Below are 24,499 nucleotides of genomic sequence, written 5' to 3'. Positions count from 1 at the left end.
GTCTTAGACTATAATGAGGGGAACATGCCCAAATATAAAGAAATGTGAATCAAGTTCTTATTTATTTATTTATTTATTTTTAAAAAGATTTTAGGCGAGGGAGGGGCAAGATGGCAGAAGAGCCGGGTCCCCAAGTCACCTGTCCCCACCAAACTACCTAGAAAACCTTCAAATTATCCTGAAAATCTATGAATTCGGCCTGAGAATTAAAGGGAGACCAGCTGGAACGCTACGGTGAGAAGAGTTCGCGCTTCTACCAAGGTAGGAAGACGGGGAAAAAGAAATAAAGACACAAAAGGCCTCCAAGGGGGAGGGGCCCCACGAGGAGCCGGGCTGAGGCCGGGGCGAGTGTCCCCAGGACAGGAGAGTCCCGTCCCGGAGAAGCAGGAGCTGCACCAACCTTCCCGGGCGGAAAGGGGCTCGCAGGGAGTTGGAGCAGGACCCAGGAGGGCGGGGATGCCCTCGGGCTCCCGGGGACACTAACAGACACCTGCGCCCCGGGAGAGTGCGCCGAGCTCCCTAAGGGCTGCAGCGCGCACAGCGGGACCCGGAGCAGCTCGGGGGGGCTGCGGGGCGGGAGCAGCTCGGGGGGCTCGGGAGAGGCTCCGCGGAGGGGGCTGCGGGGCGGGAGCAGCTCTGGGGGGCTCGGGGGGGGCTCCACGGAGGGGGCTGCGGGGCGGGAGCAGCTCGGGGGGGCTCGGGGGCGGCTCCGCGGAGGGGGCTGCGGGGCGGGAGCAGCTCGGGGGGGCTCGGGGGCGGCTCCGCGGAGGGGGCTGCGGGGCGGGAGCAGCTCGGGGGGGCTCGGGGGGGGCTCCACGGAGGGGGCTGCGGGGCGGGAGCAGCTCGGAGGGCTCGGGAAGAGGAAGAGGCTCCACGGAGGGGGCTGAGGGGCGGGAGCGCGAACCCACCAGCGCAGGCCCCGGAGTACAGGGCGCCGGGACACAGCCCAGGATCCGGCCTCCCCCGGGACAGGCAGAGGCCAGGAGGGTCCAGGACAGCAAGGACACTCCTGCCCCGAGCTGAGCAGATCAGCGGCCCCGCCCCGGAGCCTCCAGGCCCTGCAGACGGAGAGCTCCAGAGCTAATGTGGGGGCTGACTCCAGGGCTGCAGAGCTGGCGCCGCCACTGGGGTTGTTCCTCCTGGGGCCTCACGGGGTGAACAACCCCCACGGAGCCCTGCACCAGGCAGGGGCACAGCAGCTCCCCCAAGTGCTAACACCTGAAAATCAACACAACAGGCCCCTCCCCCAGAAGACCAGATAGATGGACAAGTTGCAGGGGAAGTCAAGGGACTTGAAGTATACAGAAACAGAAGATACTCCCCTGTGGTTCTTTTTCCTTTTTTCTTTTATTTTCTTTTCTTTTCTTTTATATTTCTATTTGCTTCCCCTACCCTTTTTTTCCCTTTCCTTCTTTTTCTTTCTTTTTCTTCTCTTTTCTTCTTTTTTTCTTCCTTTTCTCTTTTTCTCTTTTCCTCCTTTTCCCAATACAACTTGTTGCACTGAGCAAAATGACTAGAAGGAAAACCTCACCTCAAAAGAATCAGAAACAGTCCTCTCTCCCACAGAGTTACAAAATCTGGATTACAATTCAATGTCAGAAAGCTAATTCTGAAACACTATTATACAGCTACTGGTGGCTCTAGAAAAAAGCATAAAGGACTCAAGAGACTTCATGACTGCAGAATTTAGATCCAATCAGGCAGAAATTAAAAATCAATTGAATGAGATGCAATCCAAACTAGAAGTCCTAACGACGAGGGTTAACGAGGTGGAAGAACGAGTGAGTGACATACAAGACAAGTTGATGGCAAAGAGGGAAACTGAGGAAAAAAGACAAACAATTAAAAGACCAAGAAGACATATTAAGGGAAATAAACGACAGCCTGAGGAAGAAAAACCTACGTTTAATTGGGGTTCCCGAGGGCGCCGAAAGGGCCAGAGGGCCAGGATATGTATTTGAACAAATCATACCTGAAAACTTTCCTAATCTGGAAAGGGAAACAGGCATTCAGATCCAGGAAATAGAGAGATCCCCCCCTAAAATCAATAAAAACCGTTCAACACCTTGACGTTTAATAGTTAAGCTTGCAAATTCCAAAGATAAAGAGAAGATCCTTAAAGCAGCAAGAGACAAGAAATCCCTGACTTTTATGGGGAGGAGTATTAGGGTAACAGCAGACCTCTCCACAGAGACCTGGCAGGCCAGAAAGGGCTGGCAGGATATATTCAGGGTCCTAAATGAGAAGAACATGCAACCAAGAATACTTTATCCAGCAAGGCTCTCATTCAGAATGGAAGGAGAGATAAAGAGCTTCCAAGACAGGCAGGAACTGAAAGAATATGTGACCTCCAAACCAGCTCTGCAAGAAATTTTAAGGGGGACTCTTAAAATTCACCTTTAAGAAGAAGTTCAGTGGAACACTCCACAAAAACAAGGACTGAATAGATATCATGATGACACTAAACTCGTATCTTTCGATAGTAACTCTGAACGTGAACGGGCTTAATGAACCCATCAAAAGGCACAGGGTTTCAGACTGGATAAAAAAGCAGGACCCATCTATTTGCTGTCTACAAGAGACTCATTTTATTTTTTTATTTTATTTTATTTTATTTTTTTATTTTATTTTATTTATTTTTTATTTTTTTTAGGAGACTCATTTTAGACAGAAGGACACCTACAGCCTGAAAATAAAAGGTTGGAGAACCATTTACCATTCAAATGGTCCTCAAAAGAAAGCAGGGGTAGCCATCCTCATATCAGATAAACTAAAATTTACCCCGAAGACTGTAGTGAGAGATGAAGAGGGACACTATCTCATACTTAAAGGATCTATTCAACAAGAGGACTTAACAATCCTCAATATATATGCCCCGAATGTGGGAGCTGCCAAATATTTAAACCAATTAATAACCAAAGTGAAGAAATACTTAGATAATAATACACTTATACTTGGTGACTTCAATCTAGCTCTTTCTACCCTCGATAGGTCTTCTAAGCACAACATCTCCAAAGAAACGAGAGCTTTAAATGATACACTGGACCAGATGGATTTCACAGATATCTACAGAACTTTACATCCAAACTTGACTGAATACACATTCTTCTCAAGTGCACATGGAACTTTCTCCAGAATAGACCACATACTGGGTCACAAATTGGGTCTGAACTGATACCAAAAGATTGGGATCATCCCCTGCATATTCTCAGACCATAATGCCTTGAAATTAGAACTAAATCACAACAAGAAGTTTGGAAGGACCTCAAAAACGTGGAGGTTAAGGACCATCCTGCTAAAAGATGAAAGGGTCAACCAGGAAATTAAGGAAAAATTAAAAAGATTCATGGAAACTAATGAGAATGAAGATACAACTGTTCAAAATCTTTGGGATGCAGCAAAAGCAGTCCTAAGGGGGAAATACATCGCAATACAAGCATCCATTCAAAAACTGGAAAGAACTCAAATACAAAAGCTAACCTTACACATAAAGGAGCTAGAGAAAAAAAACAGCAGATGGACCTTACACCCAGCAGAAGAAGAGAGTTAATAAAGATTAGAGCAGAACTCAACCAAATCGAGACCAGAAGAACCGTGGAACAGATCAACAGAACCAGGAGTTGGTTCTTTGAAAGAATTAATAAGATAGATAAACCATTAGCCAGCCTTATTAAAAAGAAGAGAGAGAAGACTCAAATTAATAAAACCATGAATGAGAAAGGAGAGATCACTACCAACACCAAGGAAATACAAACGATTTTAAAAACATATTATGAACAGCTATACGCCAATAAATTAGGCAATCTAGAAGAAATGGACGCATTCCTGGAAAGCCACAAACTACCAAAACTGGAACAGGAAGAAATAGAAAACCTGAACAGGCCAATAATCAGGGAGGAAATTGAAGCAGTCATCAAAAACCTCCCAAGACACAAGAGTCCAGGGCCAGATGGCTTCCCAGGGGAATTCTATCAAACGTTTAAAGAAATCATACCTATTCTACTAAAGCTGTTTGGAAAGATAGAAAGAGATGGAGTACTTCCAAATTCGTTCTATGAGGCCAGCATCACCCTAATTCCAAAACCAGACAAAGACCCCACCAAAAAGGAGAATTACAGACCAATATCCCTGATGAACATGGATGCAAAAATTCTCAACAAGATACTAGCCAATAGAATCCAACAATACATTAAGAAAATTATTCACCATGACCAAGTAGGATTTATTCCCGGGAAACAAGGCTGGTTCAACACTCGTAAAACAATCAATGTGATTCATCATATCAGCAAGAGAAAAACCAAGAACCATATGATCCTCTCATTAGATGCAGAGAAAGCATTTGACAAAATACAGCATCCATTCCTGATCAAAACTCTTCAGAGTGTAGGGATAGAGGGAACATTCCTCAACATCTTAAAAGCCATCTACAAAAAACCCACAGCAAATATCATTCTCAATGGGGAAGCACTAGGAGCCTTTCCCCTAAGATCAGGAACAAGACAGGGATGTCCACTCTCACTACTGCTATTCAACATAGTACTGGAAGTCCTAGCCTCAGCAATCAGACAACAAAAAGACATTAAAGGCATTCAAATTGGCAAAGAAGAAGTCAAACTCTTCCTCTTCGCCGATGACATGATACTCCACATAGAAAACCCAGAAGCCTCCACCCCAAGGTTGTTAGAACTCATACAGCAATTTGGTAGCGTGGCAGGATACAAAATCAATGCCCAAAAATCAGTGGCTTTTCTATACACTAACAATGAGACTGAAGAAAGAGAAATTAAGGAGTCAATCCCATTTACAATTGCACCCAAAAGCATAAGATACCTAGGAATAAACCTAATCAAAGAGGTGAAGGATCTATACCCTAAAAACTATAGAACACTTCTGAAAGAAATTGAGGAAGACACAAGAAGATGGAAACATATTCAATGCTCATGGATTGGAAGAATTAATATTGTTAAAATGTCAACGCTACCCAGGGCAATTTACACATTTAATGCAATCCCTATCAAAATACCATGGACTTTCTTCAGAGAGTTAGAACAAATTATTTTAAGATTTGTGTGGAATCAGAAAAGACCCCGAATAGCCAGGGGAATTTTAAAAAAGAAAACCATATCTGGGGGCATCACAATGCCAGATTTCAGGTTGGACTACAAAGCTGTGGTCATCAAGACAGTGTGGTACTGGCACAAAAACAGACACACAGATCAATGGAACAGAATAGACAACCCAGAAGTGGACCCTGAACTTTATGGTCAATATTCGATAAAGCAGGAAAGACTATCCACTGGAAGAAAGACAGTCTCTTCAATAAATGGTGCTGGGAAAATTGGACATCCACATGCAGAAGAATGAAACTAGACCACTCTCTTGCACCATACACAAAGATAAACTCAAAATGGATGAAAGATCTAAATGTGAGACAAGATTCCATCAAAATCCTAGAGGAGAACACAGGCAACATCCGTTTTGAACTCGGCCACAGTAACTTCTTGCAAGATACATCCATGAAGGCAAAAGAAACAAAAGCAAAAATGAACTATTGGGACTTCATCCAGATAAGAAGCTTTTGCACAGCAAAGGATACAGTCAACAAAACTAAAAGACAACCTACAGAATGGGAGAAGATATTTGCAAATGACGTATCAGATAAAGGGCTAGTTTCCAAGATCTATAAAGAACTTATTAAACTCAACACCAAAGAAACAAACAATCCAATCATGAAATGGGCAAAAGACATGAACAGAAATCTCACAGAGGAAGACATAGACATGGGCAACACGCACATGAGAAAATGCTCTGCATCACTTGCCATCAGGGAAATACAAATCAAAACCCCAATGAGATCCCACCTCACACCAGTGAGAATGGGGAAAATTAACAAGGCAGGAAACCACAAATGTTGGAGAGGATGTGGAGAAAGGGGGACCCTCTTGCACTGTTGGTGGGAATGTGAACTGGTGCAGCCACTCTGGAAAACTGTGTGGAGGTTCCTCAGAGTTAAAAATAGACCTGCCCTACGACCCAGCAATTGCACTGTTGGGGATTTACCCCAAAGATTCAGATGCAATGAAATGCCGGGACACCTGCACCCCGATGTTTCTAGCAGCAATGTCCACAATAGCCAAACTGTGGAAGGAGCCTCGGTGTCCATCGAAAGATGAATGGATAAAGAAGATGTGGTTTATGTATACAATGGAATATTCCTCAGCCATTAGAAACGACAAATACCCACCATTTGCTTCAACATGGATGGAACTGGAGGGTATTATGCTGAGTGAAGTAAGTCAATCGGAGAAGGACAAACAGTGTATGTTCTCATTCATTTGGGGAATATAAATAAGAGTGAAAGGGAATATAAGGGAAGGGAGAAGAAATGTGTGGGAAATATCAGAAAGGGAGACAGAACATGAAGACTCCTAACTCTGGGAAGCGAGCTGGGGGTGGTGGAAGGGGAGAAGTGCGGTGGGTGAGGGTGAATGGGTGAGGGGCACTGAGGGGGCACTTGACGGGATGAGCACTGGGTGTTATTCTGTATGTTGGTAAATTGAACACCAATAAAAAATAAATTTATTATTAAAAAAAAAAGATTTTATTTATTTATTCATGAGAGATAGAGAGAGAGAGAGGCAGAGACACAGGCAGAGGGAGAAGCAGGCTCCATGCAGGGAGCCCAATGTGGGACTCGATCCCAGGTCTCCAGGATCACGCCCTGGGCTGAAGGCGGTGTTAAACCACTGAGCCACCTGGGCTGCCCAAGTTCTTATTTAATATATACATAATGTTATCCTAGTAAATGGGTTCTAGAACCAACCATTTTATAGTCATGTAGACTAATACAGCATAGAAGTAGTCTTAGTTGTATAGCTGAAGGGATATCAAAAGATTCAAGGAAATACAGAATTTCCAAACCAGTAAAAGGTAACTTAGGCGTAGTGACTATTTATTATCTGTTTATTTATTATGTGTCTGACTACAAGTGATTAAAAAAAACAAAAACAAAAACAAATAACCTGTCCCCACAAGTTGGGGAGGGGTATTTTTAAGTATTAACCATGTTACTGGCTTCTTGGTAGATGTTTTACAAGCATTATTTAATCTTTACAATGATGCTCCTAGGTTGGCAAGTTTTTTCAGGGTTTATTCTTCCTTGTTTACTATAAGAATCTTTTTTTTTTTTTTTTTCCCTTCTTTTTTTTTTTTTTTTTTTTTTTTAGAATAAGGATACAATGCTGGAGATCTTCATGCTGGAGATGAAGCAGCTAGCTTGCAACCACAAAGACAAAAGGCCTCAAGCCAAGGATAGCTGAGCGGAAAGATTCCAGCTCAGATAACAGATGACATCTTAGAGCTACTCTGTGCCAGTCCTGTTCTTCCTCCCTCCTAATTTAAGATACTCTTGGGTTTCCTGTTGTTGCAGCACATGGTCATTGCAACTGACACAGCAAAGTTAAATCACTTGCCCAAGGCCACACTGTTCAAAAGTGGCAAGACTAGAATGAAAACCCAGGTCTGTCTAGGTTTGCAAACAAAACTTGCCTTTCTGGCCTATGCCATGATGAAGCCCAGGCTTCTCTCTGTGAAACAGAATAAGGATTTCTAGCCTTCCAGAGTGACCCACACACAGGAGAGTACCTATAGTGGCGCCTGTCACAGAGGACAGAGACTCAGTGTTTGCTGAATCAGTAGTTCAAGAATCCAAGCACAACTGTTTTCAATATTTTGCTATGCCGAGCTATTTTAAGTACTGGGGGAAAAAAACTGTTTGTGTGTGTGTAATACTCTAGTGGCAGAGATTAGTCAGCAGTTTCATTGAGTTTCTCAGATCTCTTGCCACTCTACCCCCTTCCTCTTCTTTGCCTCCTCTCCTTCATAGAAACCCTTCTCAGTTTCTCTTTATCAGTCACCTCGCAACCCCAGCTCCCCATCCCATCCCACCCCCAAAAAGAGGGAGAGAGCATACGGATTCCCAGAGAAAGGCTCTGAGCAAAGTGGCTCATTCTGCTGGGGAAGAGAATCCCAAGGGAGAGACCATCCTTCCCGGATTGGCAGGGAAAAATCTAATCTAGGGAGCTGAGCAGCAATCCAGAGGATGAGATTCTAAAAGCTCCAGGCAGGCAAGGGAGCTAACACTGCAAAAAGGCACTGAATCCTTGCCAGGTGTGCAAGGACACAGCAAAGCTTGGAATTGCTCACCTCTATTAAAAGGAAATGTGTTGAATGTGTAGTTTTATTGATTTGTTTTAAAAGGTGTAAAATGTGAACTTTTTAAAAACAAAGATCTTGAAACTTATTATACCATGAAGTAAGTACCAAAATACCAGGATAGTCAGTTTGCTCTGACCCAGATACTAGAACCAGACCTAGATAGCAGGGCCCTCACAGGAAAGAGATTGGCTGAGGCCATTACCTATTAGAACCTTGGACTCTGAGCTATTTACAAGTCACTATTCATATACCTAGGAGAGAGAGAGCAGTTTTTGGACTTGGTTCTGGGGCACTTCAGTCCAATAGGCTGTGGTCCTGCCCTGGAAAAGCCATGTGTGTACAGAGAGTGGTGGGAGAGCAAGCTGCAGCTCTTCTAGCTCTTTATACTACCTACAACTATTGTGGTGTTTATGAGATCCCACCAAGGCAGCATCAGGCAATGGTCAAGCCAAACAGAAGACTTCTCTTCTTTGCCTCTTGGTGCTCATGATCTTAGCTTCCATTTCTCTGCAATAGACAACTGAGCTGCTGGCAGAGAATTATATCCTCACCCAACTCCCTCTTCTTTTCTCAATCTGCCTATTTCAGTGCTGGTCCCTTCAACTAATATCTGCAAGTTACTGAGCCCACCCCAATTACATGTGGTGTATTCATCAACCACAGGCCATTGGCAACTTTATTCAACTTCATTAAAGGGCTGGAATTGGGGAAAGAATGGACTTGGAGGTGTGGGCTAGCTTTGAAAAGTTCTGGTCCAGGTAAGCTAACCATCCTGCTGGCCCGGAGGCCCAATCTGCCTTCACAGACTGTACTCTCATCTCAAGAGACACCCTACAGAGTCCCCTGACATCCCAACCCCTCACACATACTCACTTGGGCCACAGACTCAGGCAAATGAAACAGGTCAGCTGCAATTTGCTCTGGGATCATGGATTGCTGGTGGAGGTGACAGTGACTCCATAATAAACCATCTTAAGCTTCCATGGAATCTTGGCATCAGCCAGTATCGTGAACTTCAAAGGATTTGGTCTAGCTAGAGACTGGGACAGTAAAAACCCATCCTGGCTATTCAAGACCTGCCTGTTCAGCTAGCTGGAAGAGAGGGGGTGTGGTGGGGAGGTCACTGCAAATTTTCCACAGCAGGCAAGAGTGCTGAGTCCTGGATCTGATAAATCTGTCCCTCCATAGTTTTATAAAAAGTCCTTTGGAACTGAAAATGGGATTTCCCAATTTAGATGTGTCCTAAGTAAGGAATTCTCTTTATTGTATTTTCTTAAAAATGAAAACACACTGGACCATAGTTTTTTTTTTGTTTGTTTTTTTGTTTTGTTTTTAAAGAGTAAAGCTACAGCTTTGCTTGTAGACAGAAATACAATGCAGTGTAAAATAACTTTTATTAAATAATGCAACATGATCTTTTGAACCTTTTGCAAAGCAACAGAACTGAGGTTAGCAATATGCTAGTAGCACTGCTGGAAAAAATATTTTTCAAAAATAAATTGGCAGTCAAGTCCATTAGGGCATACAGTGAGCATCTATTGTTTTTTTCTACCCTGATAAACTTTCCCCTGGCATAGTATTCCAGATTTCCTTTGAATAAAGTCCCTGTTCCCCTGTTCTTATGCCTTACGATTTGAGGTGAACTGAGGACTCTCACTGCTGGTTTTAGAGGTGGGTGTGTGAATCAAGGCCAATCAGTGCATCTCACACACTGGACTACAGGAACTGGCCCAACACATGGGTGCATGACTCAGCCAGATGCAGTGAGTCATGAGAGAGGTTAGGAGTCTTCCTTGATGAACTTGGACCTGGGAAATTATAGGGCTGACAGGCATCTTGCCCCTGTAAGGAGCCAGAGAAAGAAACAGATAAAAACAGCAGAGCCCAGAAAGAGAAAGCCCAGATCCTGGGGACATTGTCTTGATGCCCCAGATCAAGCTATATCTGAAGTAACAGACATTCCAGTAACATCAGCCAATATACTTTCAGTTAAGTACTATCTTTACATGTTTGGTTTTTTTTTTTTTAATTTTTTTTTTTGATTTATTTATGATAGTCACACACAGAGAGAGAGGCAGAGACATAGGCAGAGGGAGAAGCAGGCTCCATGCACTGGGAGCCCGACGTGGGATTTGATCCTGGGTCTCCAAGATCACACCCTGGGCCAAAGGCAGGCGCTAAACCGCTGCACCACCCAGGGATCCCTACATGTTTGGTTTTTAAGAAAATGCTAATACATACCAAAGATGATCTGGCTGTCCATTCTTTTATTGAGTACTTAACTATGTTTCAGGTATTGAAGTGTTTTTTTTTCTTTAAGATTCATGTATTTTAGAGAGAAAAAGCACAGGGGAAAGTGAGTGTGGGGAGGCATAGAGGGAGAGGGAGAGAGAAACTCTAGCAGATCTCAACTGGGCCACGATTTCAGACCCCGAGATCACTACCGGAGCCGAAACCAAGAGTTGGATGCTCAACTGTGCCACCCAGGGGCCCCTCTGGTATTAAATTATTAAGCATGTTAAAGATATTCTCTAATAAAATCCTAACAGCCACCTTTATTTCCTTTCTTAACAGGTAGGGCAGGAATTTGAACCCTAGACTCTAGAGCATGTGAGGCTCCTTGACTATTTTGAGTCCATGCCTTGATCACATTTCACATCCCCTAAGAGAGGTGGCCATCCAAAGTTTTAGCCTCTCAATCTTTTTGTTCAAATGAAATCAGCAATGTAAACAAATGAAATCGATAGAATGGAACAGGATGGGGTCCCAGAACCTTCTTTCTTGCACCCTCGTCTCCTTAGGAACTCTTAGGACTCTATTTTTTTTTTTCAAGATTTTATTTATTTATTCATGAAGAAAGAGAGGCAGAGACACAGGCAGAGGAAGAAGCAGGCTCCATACAGGGAGCCTGATGTGGAACTTGATTCTGGAACCCTGGGATCATGCCCTGAGCCTAACGCAGACGCTCAACCGCTGAGCTACCCAGGTGTCCCATGAATTCTTAGGACTTTAAAAAAATATTTTGAGGGGCACCTAGGTGGCTCAGTCAGTTAAGCATCTGTCTTGGGGTCAGGTCATGATCCCAGAGTCCTGGGATGGAGCCGCATCAGGCTCCCTGCTGAGCAGAGAGTCTGCTTCACCTTCTCTCTCTGCCCCTCCCCCTGCTTATGCTTGTTCTCTCTCAATAAAGAAATACAATCTTAAAAAAATAAAAAATAAAAACATATTTTGAAAGGCACTTCACAGGACACAATAAGAAAGGTTGAAGATATGTACCACCCTCTATATATTGATGTGGAACAATCTCCAAGATACATTAAATGGAAAAAAGGTATAGGACAGTATATACAATGTGCTACATTTATCTATGTTATTATTATTCTTTTAATTTTTTAAAAGATTTATTTATTCATGAGACACAGAGAGAGAGAGAGGGGCAGAGACACAGGCAGAGGGAGAAGCAGGCTCCACGTGGGGACCCTGGGGTCACACCTTGAGCCAATGGCAGATGCTCAACCGCTGAGCCACCCAGGTGTCCCTTATCTATGTTATTTTTTTAAAAAAAGAGAAAGAGATATTAAATATACATATTTGTATATCTAAAAGGATAAACAAGAACAGTTTACATTGATTTCCTGGGCGGCCACGGAATATACCAGGGGAACTTTTTACTATACACTTTTTGGTACTTTTTATTTTAACCATGTGAATATATTACCTGTCTTAGAAAAAGGAGGAGGAAGGGAAAAAGGAGGAGGAGTGGAGGAGGAGGAGGAGTGGAGGAAAGAGAAGAAAACCATTTCATCAGTGTGAATCTCCAAGCAAGGTAAGCTAGCCATTTGGAGGTTGAGATGGTTCTCCCAGTGGGCTGATATCTAGTTCTAAAAATATAAATTCTTCCTCCCACACAACATTTACTTTTACATATGACTAAACATTAATTATTAAGTTAGTCATTAACGGCCAACAAAATATTCATAAACTAAAATTAGCATGTTAATAAAATTTTCTGAGGACCCCGATGCAGACTCTATTAAGTCCGGCCACCATGCAACGCTTAGCAACGTTGCAGAATTTCTGCTCCCTGCACACAGGCTGAAAGCAGGAATTTCTTCATCTGGGGAGTTCATTCACCCTTTAGAGTTACCAAGTGCCTATTATGTGTTAGACACTGTGCTAAGCACTGAGGATAAAACATTTCACAAAAGGACTAAAATTACGGCCCTTAGGGGCTCCCATTCTGCTGGCAATGAGGAGATAGACAATAAACAAGATAAAGATGTAAAATATATACTATACTCCATTAGTCCTACAATAAACATCTTTTCACATTTTGTGAAACCTGAAATTGGGATGCATCTTGTGGTAGATGCATCAGACAATTGGCACGGTTTAATATTTTTCCTTCTCTGAGGGACACTTAATGGTGTCTTATAGCTGATGAAATATAGGAAAATAACACATATGGGAAAATAATGTATCAGACTGGCAAGTGCTACAGAGAAAAATAAGCAGAGCAGAGGGAGAAGGAGTATGAGGAAACTGTAACTTAAAATAGTCAGGAGAGACCTGGGTAACGCTTGAGTATACCTAATCAAACAGGTGAAGGAGCAAGCCATTCCTCCAGAGAACTGGAGTAGCAAGCATCCCCAATACAGGAAAAGAACAAGGGAAAGAGGGAGTTAAGTTTCAGAAACAAGATGCTAGTGTGCCTGGAGTGGAGGGAATGCAGCAGAAGATGAGGTCAGGGGGATAACAGAGGGGTCAGATTATATAGGGACTTGTAGGCCATATTTCTACCTAGTGCATGATGGTTGCCTTGGGTGCAGAAGAGTCTGGATAGCATAGTATCTAACAGCACAGGCTTTGGAGCCATATCTCAGACTTATGTCCTAGCTCTGCCACTTCCTGGCTGTAGGGTATCAGGCAAATAACGCTCTGCCTGTTTCACCATCTACTATCACTACCCATCTCATAAGGTTGTTGTGAGGATTAAGTAAAGTATTTTATGCAACACACTTTTAATAGACAGAGACTGGTAAATAAGGCACACCACCTATGTATTTGATGTTGTTATTATTATTAAAAATTTTATTTATTTATTCATGAGAGACACAGAGAGAGAGGCAGAGACATAGGCAGAGGGAGAAGCAAGCTCCATGCAGGGAGCCCGACGTGGGACTCGATCCGGGGACTCCAGGATCACGCCCTGGGCCGAAGGCAGGCACTAAACCGCTGAGCCACCCAGGGATCCCTGATTGGTTATGAATTTCAATAGCTGCTTCATCATTAGTAATTTATTTTTCTGTATGTTTGGTTAATGGATAGTAATGCATAATTGTATCAACAATATTTGGGGGCATCTGGCTGGCTAAGTGGGTAGAGTGTGTGACTCTTGATCTCAGGGTCATGACTTGAGCCCCATGTTATGCATAGAGCTGACTTTAAAAAAAAACAAAAACAATGTTTCTGGACACTGATTTTGCAGTCTTTAGAGATCTGTGTATGGTGTATTTCAAATACAAATTTCTAAGCAGGTAACAATACTCCACCACACTACCAACCTTCCAACCAAAACACAATCTTGTGCAATTGTATTTCATTGCTTTGTTGAGTTTGCCACTAGAAAGTAAGAAAGAATGGGGAAAGTGGGCCACTGAAGAGACACTGAAGTAGGGGATTGTGAGGAAGCAATTTTAAAAATGAATTTCAAATTTTGTTAGTTGCTTTGTTATCAGGTTTGGCTTAAAGGGAAATCACTTTTATTCACCCAAGGACACCCAAGCTAAATATTTTTATTACATGTATTATAAGGATTTGTGGCAATTCTTTTTTTTTTTTTTTTTTTTTTTTTTTTTTTTTTTTTTTTTAATTTTTATTTATTTATGATAGTCACAGAGAGAGAGAGAGAGGCAGAGACATAGGCAGAGGGAGAAGCAGGCTCCATGCACCGGGAGCCCGACGTGGGATTCGATCCCGGGTCTCCAGGATCGCGCCCTGGGCCAAAGGCAGGTGCCAAACCGCTGCGCCACCCAGGGATCCCGATTTGTGGCAATTCTTATCCCAGACATTTAGATTTATGAAATTCTGAAGCATAATGGCCTAAGTCAGGTGGTCAGGATTTTTACATGTTTTCTTTTCCTTTATTTAAAGAAACGGTTTGTGAACATCTATCGTATTAAAGGAATTCTACTAAATGATTAAAAGGTACAAACAGGCACAAGACATGGTCCCTGACTTCTCTCTATAAAACTAGTGAAAGTTGGGATCCCTGGATGGCGCAGCGGTTTGGCGCCTGCCTTTGGCCCAGGGCGCGATCCTGGAGACCTGGGATCAAGTCCCGCATCAGGGTCCCGGTGCATGGAGCCTGCTTCTCCCTCTGCCTATGTCTCTGCCTCTCTCTCTCTCTCTCTGTGACTATCATAAAAAAAAAAAAAAAATTAGTGAAAGTACATTCACTTGTAACTCTCTTTCTCTTAAATAACGAGTCCATTTCATGGCTATTCCTTAGTCATGATGCCTCTGCTCCTCTTTCAGACCCCAAATGAGGGACAAAGTAGCCATTGAACCCTCTGCTTCCTCTTGAGACTGGAAGTGGTGAGCAGCTCCACCCCTTGCCAGACACCAAGAGGCAAGACTATGAGGTCAGGGTGGCGGGGGTGGGGGGTTTGAGGGCTCTATCTTCACCTTCTCTGGACTCAACTGTCCATCCCTCCTGTCCACAGTCCTTCCTGCCAGGGGGATGCTGTTAGGGAAGAAAACAGGTCAACTGGAAGGAAAATTCATATGCTGTTACTGACCTACTCACCAGTTTAAAACAAAGCAGGGCACTTTGACCAGGTTGGTGCCTTAAAGGAATTTATTTAGCTAAAATGTCAGGCACTATTTTTGTTTGTTTGCTTTATTAGGAAAGAATACACGTAGGGATGCCTGGGTGGCTCAGCAGTTGAGCGGCTGCCTTTGGCCCAGGACGTGATCCTGGAATCTTGGGATCGATTGAGTACTGCATCAGGCTCTGTTCACGGAGCCTGCTTCTCCCTCTGCCTGTGTCTCTGCCTCTCTCTGTGTGTCTCTCATGAATAAATAAATAAGATCCTTTAAAAAAAAAAAAAAAAGGAAAGAATCCATGTAGTAGAAATCCATGAGCCCCAATGCAGATGATAGGGATTGAGTGAGGCACAGGAGGAAGGTGAGAAGCTCATCAGGAAGGGGTGGGGCTTAGGAACTGAGTGATTCTTTACAAACATTACTTGGTAATAACAATGCTGAGTGTTTATTGGTCACTTTTTTAAGGTTGCAACAAATACCCCCATGGAAAATGTCTGAATTAAATGTCAAGTGTCCAGTTTTAAAGCAGAAGACAATGCTTAGAGCACAGGATTTGGGGCAGTATGATCCCAACCATTATCCAAGTCACCCATGCTTAATTAATACCTTGGCAGTAGGAAAGGAACTTTCACTAGAGCCTCGGTGATATATGTTATCTACAATTCCACCCCAGAGATGAAAAAAGGACCCTCCTCCTCAGCAAAATATTCAAATATACACAATGTCTTCTTCATTTATCCATCAATATCACCTTTTATGCCAGCGCCAAAATATGAAGATACAAAAATGAATAAATAACATAGTCCTGCCCTTAAACAGTAGGCTTCACAAGCATTTATTGAGTGCTTTCCACATACTAACAACTGCAAAGTGGTAGCATAGACACAGGTACCTGAATTTCAGGGAAAGCTTTCAGATGGTGCCAGAGTTAAATCTTAAGGAATCAGTAGGAGTTTCCTTGATGAGGAGGTGGGAGGGGAAGGGCATATCCCGGCAAAATTCCAGAGTACGTGGGGGAGGCAGGAGCTGGAAAGATAGGAGCCAGAACATAACAGGTCTGTATACCAAGCTACAGAGACTAGATTTTATTATGGAGCAGATGGACAACCACGGGAAGATTTTAAGAAGAGTACCTACATGGACAGATGTTTTGTCATTGTTAGGCTCATCCAAGGGTGACTGGACTGGAGGCTGGACTGGACAGAAGCCAGGGCTTGAATGCAGACAAACTAGTTAGGAAGCTACTGCTATAATCTTGGTGAAAAATTATGAGAACATAAACTATGTCAAAGGCAGCAAGGATGAAGAGCATAGGACCTGTTTGAGAAATATTCTATAAATAGAAATTAAAGAGCTTGAATACTGGACAGGTGGGTGAGAAATCCAGAACATAAGATTCCCCCCAGTGTCCTCCTTCTAGTTTAGGCAATTATTTGGCTAGTGGTACTGTTGAGACTGGTAAGGCACAAAGAAGCATAGTGATTTCTCTTTTTTATTTCCCCCCTTTAATGTAGGCTGGGGAAGATGATGAGTTCAATTTTAAATGCTGAATTCGGGACCTGTAGGGGATCCAAGTGAAGAGGTGTATGGATCAGTAGGCTAACTCGACCCTGCGCTCAAGACATTTACAAGGCTACTCCAGAAGCAGGTGTAGCCACCTGGGCAATCTCATTTCCAAAGGGGCAGGGCATACCATTTTGGAAAAAAAAAAAAAAGACATTTTTCATGTTTAAAAAAAAAAAACACTGAAAATGCAGGGGTTGAGAAGTAATAACGAAATATTACGTAATTAGCTGCCAAAATGACACTACAGATCAATGCGTTTTCTCTCATAAACTAAGCGCAGGGCTCGATCGGTTTCAACTTCGCACCATTGGAGAACAGCGGAGTACCTGGTGTTCAGATCCAGGAATCCCTTTTGTAACAGGTCTGGAGAGCAAGGACTGGAAAATGCGCCCTCCGGTGGCAACGGAATGAGGGGGCTCTAGCACCCTTTTTTACCGCTAAACAAAGCCCGGTAAAGAAATGCGATTTACGAGGCTCAGAAGGCCCTAAGGCTCGCATCGCGGGACCGCAAGGCCCAACGAGCCCTCCCAGGGCCGGGCCCCTTACCTGTAACGTCGGCCGAAGGACAATTCCGCTGTCGACCCAACAGAGTAGGACCCCAGATTCGACAGCTGGCGGCGAGGCCCCTTCGGCGACAGCCAAGCTCCCCGCAAGCCAGGACCCGCCACCCGGATCCCCCACGGCTGCGGGGCCGCGCTTGGACCGCGTGGGCGGCGGGGCCGGCGGGACCGACCGGCGGGGGGCGGGGCAGGGGGCGTGTCCGCCCAGGGAGGCGGGGCATGCGCAGTGGGCGGGCTTGGATACGCGCTGCGGGCCCCCCGTCGCCTCCGTCCCCCTTTGGCCTGCGCCCGTCGGGCCGCCACGTAATGCCACGTCCCCGCGCACGCGCACTTAGACTGGCGGCGGCGGCTGTTTCCGGGCTTAGGAGGCTGGAGCGGCCCCTGGGTGGGAGGCGTTGGTGGCCGCGCCGGCGAGTGCGGGGAGCGGGCGTAGGGGCCGGGCCCTGCCGAGGGCAGGGAAAGTCGCCGTTTCTTTCCCGGCGGGGCCTGCGGAGCCGGTGGCTGAGCGAAAGATGAATTTCCTCCGCGGTGTAATGGGCGGTCAGAGCGCCGGGCCCCAGCACACAGAGGCCGAGACGGTGAGAGGAGCGCGATGGGCCCGGGACTGGGGAAGGGTTCGGACGACTCGGGGCCCGGGAGGTGACCTCCGTGCCCCACCACGGGCCGGGAGTCCACGCGCCCGCCTCTCCCTTTGCCTCCCTTTCTCTCCTGGGACCCCCGCGCCACTCCTGACGCCCCCAGCACAGCCCCCTGCGCGGCGTTTCGGCCCGGGTGGCCGCGGCCGCGCCCCGAAGCTCTACAGGGTGGGGGTGGGGGTGGGGGGGCCCGCCCGGGAAGGGCTCGACCCTGGGCGCAGGTGGCTCGACCTGTCTCCGCCCCTCGGGGCCGCGCGGGCCTTTGCCCCCTTCCGCCTGTCTCCAGAGGCCGAGAGGAACCTAAGGTCCTACTCCCTCCGTCGCAGCCTGCAGTGGGTCATGGGGGAAGGTGGCAAGAAGGGTTAAAACCCAGCTGTTGACGAAAGCATGTGGCTAAGAATGAAATGATAGTTTGGGGGCACGAAGCCACCTGCTCCCGTCCCTTCAACTGGAGGAAAATCGTTCTGCCAGGTGTCACCAGTTCAGGCCTCGTTTTTCGGGCTCCCCCAGCTATACTCGCTTGGACTTGGAGGTCTGTTTCGCGCTCAAACTGCTTTGGGACTCATCCCTAACTTTCCCTTCTACTCACCCGATTCAGAAGTCTGAACCCTTCCTCGGTAACACGATTTGCAGCGTCACGTTAAAAACCTGTTCGCCACGGAAAACAGTATTTGATAGTTGGTTCAGCGTTTAGGTTTAAGATAAATTTATTTTGAAGTTCGGTTAGTTTCTATTAGAAATGAGTGCATGTGACATTTTAAAAATAAGCTAATTGAGAATGATTTCAGATATACAGGAAAGTGACCAAGCATGACATTTTAAAGGTAAACTTTGGGGAGTAGTCATAGACATAATTGGGATGTCTGTGAACATAGATCCTACGTTCTGTGTTACTGGGATTTTGAAAGATAATAATAGCTTTCATTTGTCAAGCTCTTATCTTGAAGTAGGTACTATGCTGAGTTCTTTATAGTGCACATTCTCCATTAATCTAACCACCCTGCCAGATAGATGGTAGTATCTTCACTTTACAAATGAAGAAATGTGGTTTAGAGAGGTGAAGTGACTTGACCAATGTCACGCTACTAGTAGTAGCAAAGCCAGGATTCAAATATGGTTTCCCTTCTTAGCCTAGGTCTTCTTGCTGATGCTCATATTTTAATACTTACCCGGGAATTTTGGAAAATTACAAGTATCAAAATCAACCTCACAGATCTGAATTAGAACTGTTTACAGCAGAAGTTGAAAGCTGATGAATCTCTCTTCCTTTATTTGAAAATTGGGAGATTTCATGTCCATGTCCACACACACACACACACAGACATACACGACTGATATTTGGCTTCTTTCGTCTGCTTCCACATGGCTACAAGGCACCCGAGCTGCCTTGTTATAAGACTGTTGCTCTCTCCAGATCACCAGAGTCACAGCCCACCTCTTCAGCTTTTGTTCATTTATTTTATTTCTGATATTTTCCGTTTGATGCATCAAGTATAGTATATTAGAGCTCGCTTTGGATTTAGGCTTTAATTTGAATCCTTGTCTTCCACCTCTAATTTGATTGGACCTGGCAAGAGATGGATAATACCCTGTGAGTAAAGTAAGGGAACCACTTGCTTTTATGGGTGTAAATAAGGATTAAGTGAAATAAGAAGTAGAGCCTGGCACTTAGTATGTGCTCAGTAAAGGGTAGTTTTTAATAAAAAAAAAAATGTAATACATGATTTTAGAGGAAGACTATCTTTTTCTTTTTTTTTTTTTTAATAGTTGGCCTTGTCACAACGACTTCTGTAGAAAAGATGGTATATAATTGAATATAGGATTTTAAAGCTGGAAGGTCCTTTGCAGATCATCCAGGTTGAACCCCCCCCCCACCTCGTTTTACGTTAGGAAACTAAGGCACAAAGCACTGAAGCGACTTGCACAGTATTACAGAGCTGAGACTAGAATACTGATCTTGCCATAGTGAGTGAAACAACATAAATTTTACATTGTGATTTCTCTTTTTTCTTAAGATTTTATTTTTAGGGCAGCCCCCGTGGCTCAGCGGTTTAGTGCCCCTTCAGCCCAGGGCCTGATCCTGGGGACCTGGGATCGAGTCCCACGTCTGGCTCCCTGCATGGAGCCTGCTTCTCCCTCTGCCTGTGTCTCTCTGCCTCTCTCTGTGTGTGTCTGACATGAATAAATAAAAATAAAATCTTTTATTTTATTTATTTTATTTTATTATTTATTTATTTATTTATTTGAGACACAGAGAGAGGCCGGGACCCGGGATCTCACCCTGAGCTGAAGGCAGAGGCTTAACTGCTGAGCCACCCAGGCATCCCTACATTGTGATTTCAAAATGAAGCTTGATTATCACTCGTGTATGTTGTTTGTGTAAAGTGAAAGGAAAGTGAGGATCCTTGTTCTTACTTTGAGGAGTATACTCAAAATTGGAAAAGTAATTTGTCTTATGAAGAGAATTAATAGTTTATTCCAAGTTGCAGTATGGATAAAATGTTTCACCATCTTGTTCCATTGGGAAATATAACAGGTGAAAGGGGTCATGGGTCACTAATTTGAAAGTATTTAGGACATCAGTAAAATGAGTGGTACAATTTTAGATATTTTAATTGGTGATTTGATCTCATCTGGATATTCCAAGTTGCTATAATTGGCAACCTCTAACTGATACATTATTGTTTAGTATTTTATAATTTTTTTCATTTCTGTGAAATTAAATTCTTTTCATGGTGGTTTTCCATCTTTCGTGCTTTTCTCCAGAAAGCCTCTTTGTCTAAGATCTATGTGTCCTTTATTTTACTTTATTTTTTTATATCTTGTTTATTTATTATTAAAGATTTAAAACATTTTTGAGTAATCTATACACCCAACATGGGGCTCCAACTTATAACCCTGAGATCAAAAGTTGCATGCTCTAGTAACTGAGCCAGTCAGACACCCCTAAAGTCCATCAGTCCTTTAAATTTTTTTTAATAAATTTATTTTTTATTGGTGTTCAATTTGTCAACATACAGAATAACACTCAGTGCTCATCCCGTCAAGTGCCCACCTCAGTGCCCGCCACCCAGTCACCCCCACCCCCCTAAATTTTTTTTTTGAGAGTATGTGAAAGCATGTGGTAGGTGGTGGGTGGCGTGGGGAGTTGGCAGAGGGTAAGAGAGAGAAAATCCTAAACAGTCTCCACAATAAAGTGCAGAGCTTGATGTAGGCTTGATCTCAGGTCCCTGAGATCATGACCTGAGATGAAATCAAGAGTCAGATGCTTAACCAGCTGAGCCACTCAGGTGCCCATAACTGTCCTTTAAATCCACCCTTATTTTTCCCCTCCACCAAACTGCAGATAATCTTTCCCCTCTGAGCAATCTTCACATTTTAACTAGATTGTGTATTTCTTAAGCTTTCTACCATTTGTATACGTTTCATTTCTTCTAGACTCTTAAATGTCTTTAAGGAAGAGTTTGTAAGTATTTTAATCTTTTTTTTTTTTTAAGATTTTATTTATTTATTCATGAGAGACACAGAAAGAGAGGCAGAGACACAGGGAGAGGGAGAAGCAGGCTCCATGCAGGGAGCCCGATGTGGGACTCGATCCCAGCACCGCAGGATCACACTCTGAGCAGACGCTGAACTGCTGACCCACCCAGGGATCCCCATCTTTATTTTTCCATAGTAGTAGATATTCAGTAAGTATTTGTGTGATGAATTATAGGGGCACCTGGGTGGCTCAGTTAATCATGCAGCTCTTGATTTCAGCTCAGGTCGCGATCTCAGGATCGTGAGATAGAGCCCCGCATTGGGCTCCATGCTCAGTAAGGAGTCTGCCTGAGATTTTTTTCCCCCCTCTCCTTTTGCTACTCGTTCTTTTCTCTCTCTCTGTCTCTAAAATGAATGAATGAATGAATAAATTACAGTGTTATAAGAAAGAAATCCCAGATCTATAGTCCTAGCAGCTCACAACTTACTAGGTGCTAAAACAGTACTTTTAATTTTATTTTTTTTAAGATTTCATTTATTTATTCATGAGAGACACACACACACAGAGGCAGACACAGGCAGGGGGAGAAGCAGGCTTCATGCAGGGAGCCTGACACAGGACTCCATCCCTGGACTCCAGGATCACACCCTGGGTGGAAGGCAGGCACTAAACCGCTGAGCCACCCAGGGATTCGTTAAACAGTACTTTTTAAAGACTCTAGGAATCAAAGTTCTAGAATGATTGATGTCCATTTTGTCAAACTTTTTACTGAAGAGATTTTTCAACTTTACTGTGCTTTTACAGCTTTCCTGTTTTCACTTTAGTGAACTTAAGGATCTTCTAAGTGTATTAGAGTTATATTATTGACTTTCTTTGTAAAGATTTTATTTTTAAATATCTATACCCAACCTGGGGCTCAAGCTTTTAACCCTGAAATCAAGAGTTGCATGCTTTACCAACTGAGCCAGCCAGGTGCCCTTATTATTGATTTTATAGTACTTAACTTTTCATACTGTCAGTTAAGAGTAACTTTTGATATGTATTAGGATGTTCTCTAGAGACTAAGTAGTAAATACTTGTATTTGTATCATATGATAATGAATAATTCTATAAAGTTATGAATATCTTAAGTATAGAATTTTATCCTCACTACACTGCATATTTTTGAGTCAAATACTTTTTTTTTAAGTTTTATTTAAGTAATGTCTACATCCATTGTGGGGCTTGAACTCATGACCCTGAGATCAAGAGTTCGCATGCTTTTCCAGTTGAGCCAGCCAGGTGTTCCTTAAAGTCGAATACTTTTAAATTTGATTTCGCTTTTCTGCTTCAGAGAAAGGCACTGATTTCTGGTGACTAGAGGCCTCCTTAGTCTGGGCATACTAGGTTGGGTGCAAATAAACACTAATTATTATTATTATTATTTTTAAAGATTTTATTTATTTATTCATGAGAGAGAGAGAGAGAGAGAGAGAGAGAAGCAGAGACACAGGCAGAGGGAGAAGCAAACTCCATGCAGGGAGCCCAGCGTGGGACTTGATCCCGGGTCTCCAGGATCAGGCCCTGGGCTGAAGGCGGCGCTAAACCGCTGAGCCACCCTGCTGCCCAATAAACACTGATTATACTAAAAATCCTTAGTTTTTTAATGCTCATACATATTTAATTTTCCATCTACCTTTCAACTAATAACTTTTTATTTTTTTTAAAGCTCGTTTCTTAAAAATCAAAGCATTTGATGGTAAATCATAGGGGGTTTCTTTTCTCAAGTTGTATCCAAGGCATGAAAGTTGCTTAAGTCCAGAAAAAGTGTGTGGAATTACTATACTGATAAATTGTATCTATTTACTTACTTACTTATTTATTTATTTATTTTTAAGTAATCTCCAGGTCATACCTGGAGTTTGAACTCACGACCCCAAATCAGGAGTCCCATGCTGCACTGACTGAGCCAGCCAGGTACCCTGAAGTCATATTTTTTTAGATCAAACTTTGATCAGCTGGCTTAAAAAGCAAAAGGGCTAACAATATAGAGACAGCTGTACTTTCTTATAATAAAAATTGTTATTAAGGCATATGTGCTTAAATTTAGACATAGTGTTGGTTTAGTCAAGCATATTTTATACCACTTTACTATAAATGTATAGTCCTGTAGTCCAAAAGTCCTGTTTGGGTTCGAATTTCATATTCTACATAACCAGGTCACTGTCTCTTGGTTCTCTTGCAATAACAGTGTCAGATAAAACCGTAATGATGATTTGTGTTTTGATCACTTCTGTATCCAACTAACGATGTCTCACATTCTTTTAAAGTAGTATCTAGGGATCCCTGGGTGGCACAGCGGTTTAGCGCCTGCCTTTGGCCCAGGGCGCGATCCTGGAGACCCGGGATCGAATCCCACGTCAGGCTCCCGGTGCATGGAGCCTGCTTCTCCCTCTGCCTGTGTCTCTGCCTCTCCTTCTGCCTGTGTCTCTGCGTCTCTCTCTCTGTGTGACTATCATAAATAAATAAAAATTAAAAAAAAAATAAATTAAGTAGTATAGTATCTATTGAAAATTGCATGGCTTTTTTGAAGGTTAATATATATAGATTGTTAAGGGCAATTTTAGAATCACACACGCACCTGTCCAAGGTATGTTCCAAAAAACACGAGTGGATGTACTTAAATTTGTTCCCAAAGAAGCATGCTGTGTGATGATCAAAAACAAAACAAAAAAATCTAATATTTATACAAGGTTTATTAAGCAGCTTATAATATTTTCAAGATGGGAACTCCTGAGTGGCTCAGCAGTTGAGGTGAGGATCTGCCTTTGGCTCAGGGCATGATCCTGGGGTCCCGGGATCAAGTCTCAGGTCGAGCTTTCTGCAGGGAGCCTGCTTCTCCCTCTTCCTGTGTCTCTGCCTCTCTCTCTGTGTCTGTCATGAATAAATACATAAAATCTTAAAAAAATATATTTTCAAGATGGAGATATAAAGTAATTTGTGTTTACCAATTTTATTTGACCAGATCCCTTTTTTCCTCAAGAAACCTTGTAGAAAAAAAAAAAAAAAAAAAAAGAAACCTTGTAGATCTGAGTGTTCTAAAGAACATAAAATAAGTTCTGGTGCTTTATGGTTTGATGGTTAATTGTAATCACTCTTGAATCTAATTATCTTTTAGGAGAGAATAGAAGTATTTCTTGTGGGGATCCCTGGGTGGCGCAGCAGTTTGGCGC

General features: G+C 43.4%; 1 protein-coding gene and 1 long non-coding RNA gene across 3 annotated transcripts in view; one reads left to right on the top strand and one right to left on the bottom strand.

Moving 5' to 3' along the window:
* Positions 1-15,251: 15,251 nt before the first annotated feature.
* LOC119877805 lies at positions 15,252-17,352 on the bottom strand. The gene is made up of 3 exons (XR_005382960.1): positions 17,158-17,352; positions 15,938-16,071; positions 15,252-15,312 (listed from the first exon to the last, which is right to left on the bottom strand). It is a non-coding gene; the product is annotated as an uncharacterized LOC119877805 (long non-coding RNA).
* A 149-nt stretch (positions 17,353-17,501) lies between these two features.
* USO1 (USO1 vesicle transport factor) overlaps positions 17,502-24,499 on the top strand; it is an 89,761-nt gene continuing 82,763 nt past the window's right edge. Inside the window, exon 1 of one of the 2 annotated variants that reach the window (XM_038582424.1) lies at positions 17,502-17,749. In XM_038582424.1, coding sequence (XP_038438352.1) covers positions 17,684-17,749 — 66 coding nt within the window. In that variant the 5' untranslated portion in view covers positions 17,502-17,683. The remainder of the gene's footprint in view (positions 17,750-24,499) is intronic. The other variant, XM_038582425.1, reaches the window with a different exon arrangement.

Source organism: Canis lupus, chromosome 32 (genome assembly GCF_011100685.1).
Source record: "Canis lupus familiaris isolate Mischka breed German Shepherd chromosome 32, alternate assembly UU_Cfam_GSD_1.0, whole genome shotgun sequence".
Taxonomy (NCBI): domain Eukaryota; kingdom Metazoa; phylum Chordata; class Mammalia; order Carnivora; family Canidae; genus Canis; species Canis lupus.
This window is presented reverse-complemented; position numbering and strand designations above follow the sequence as displayed.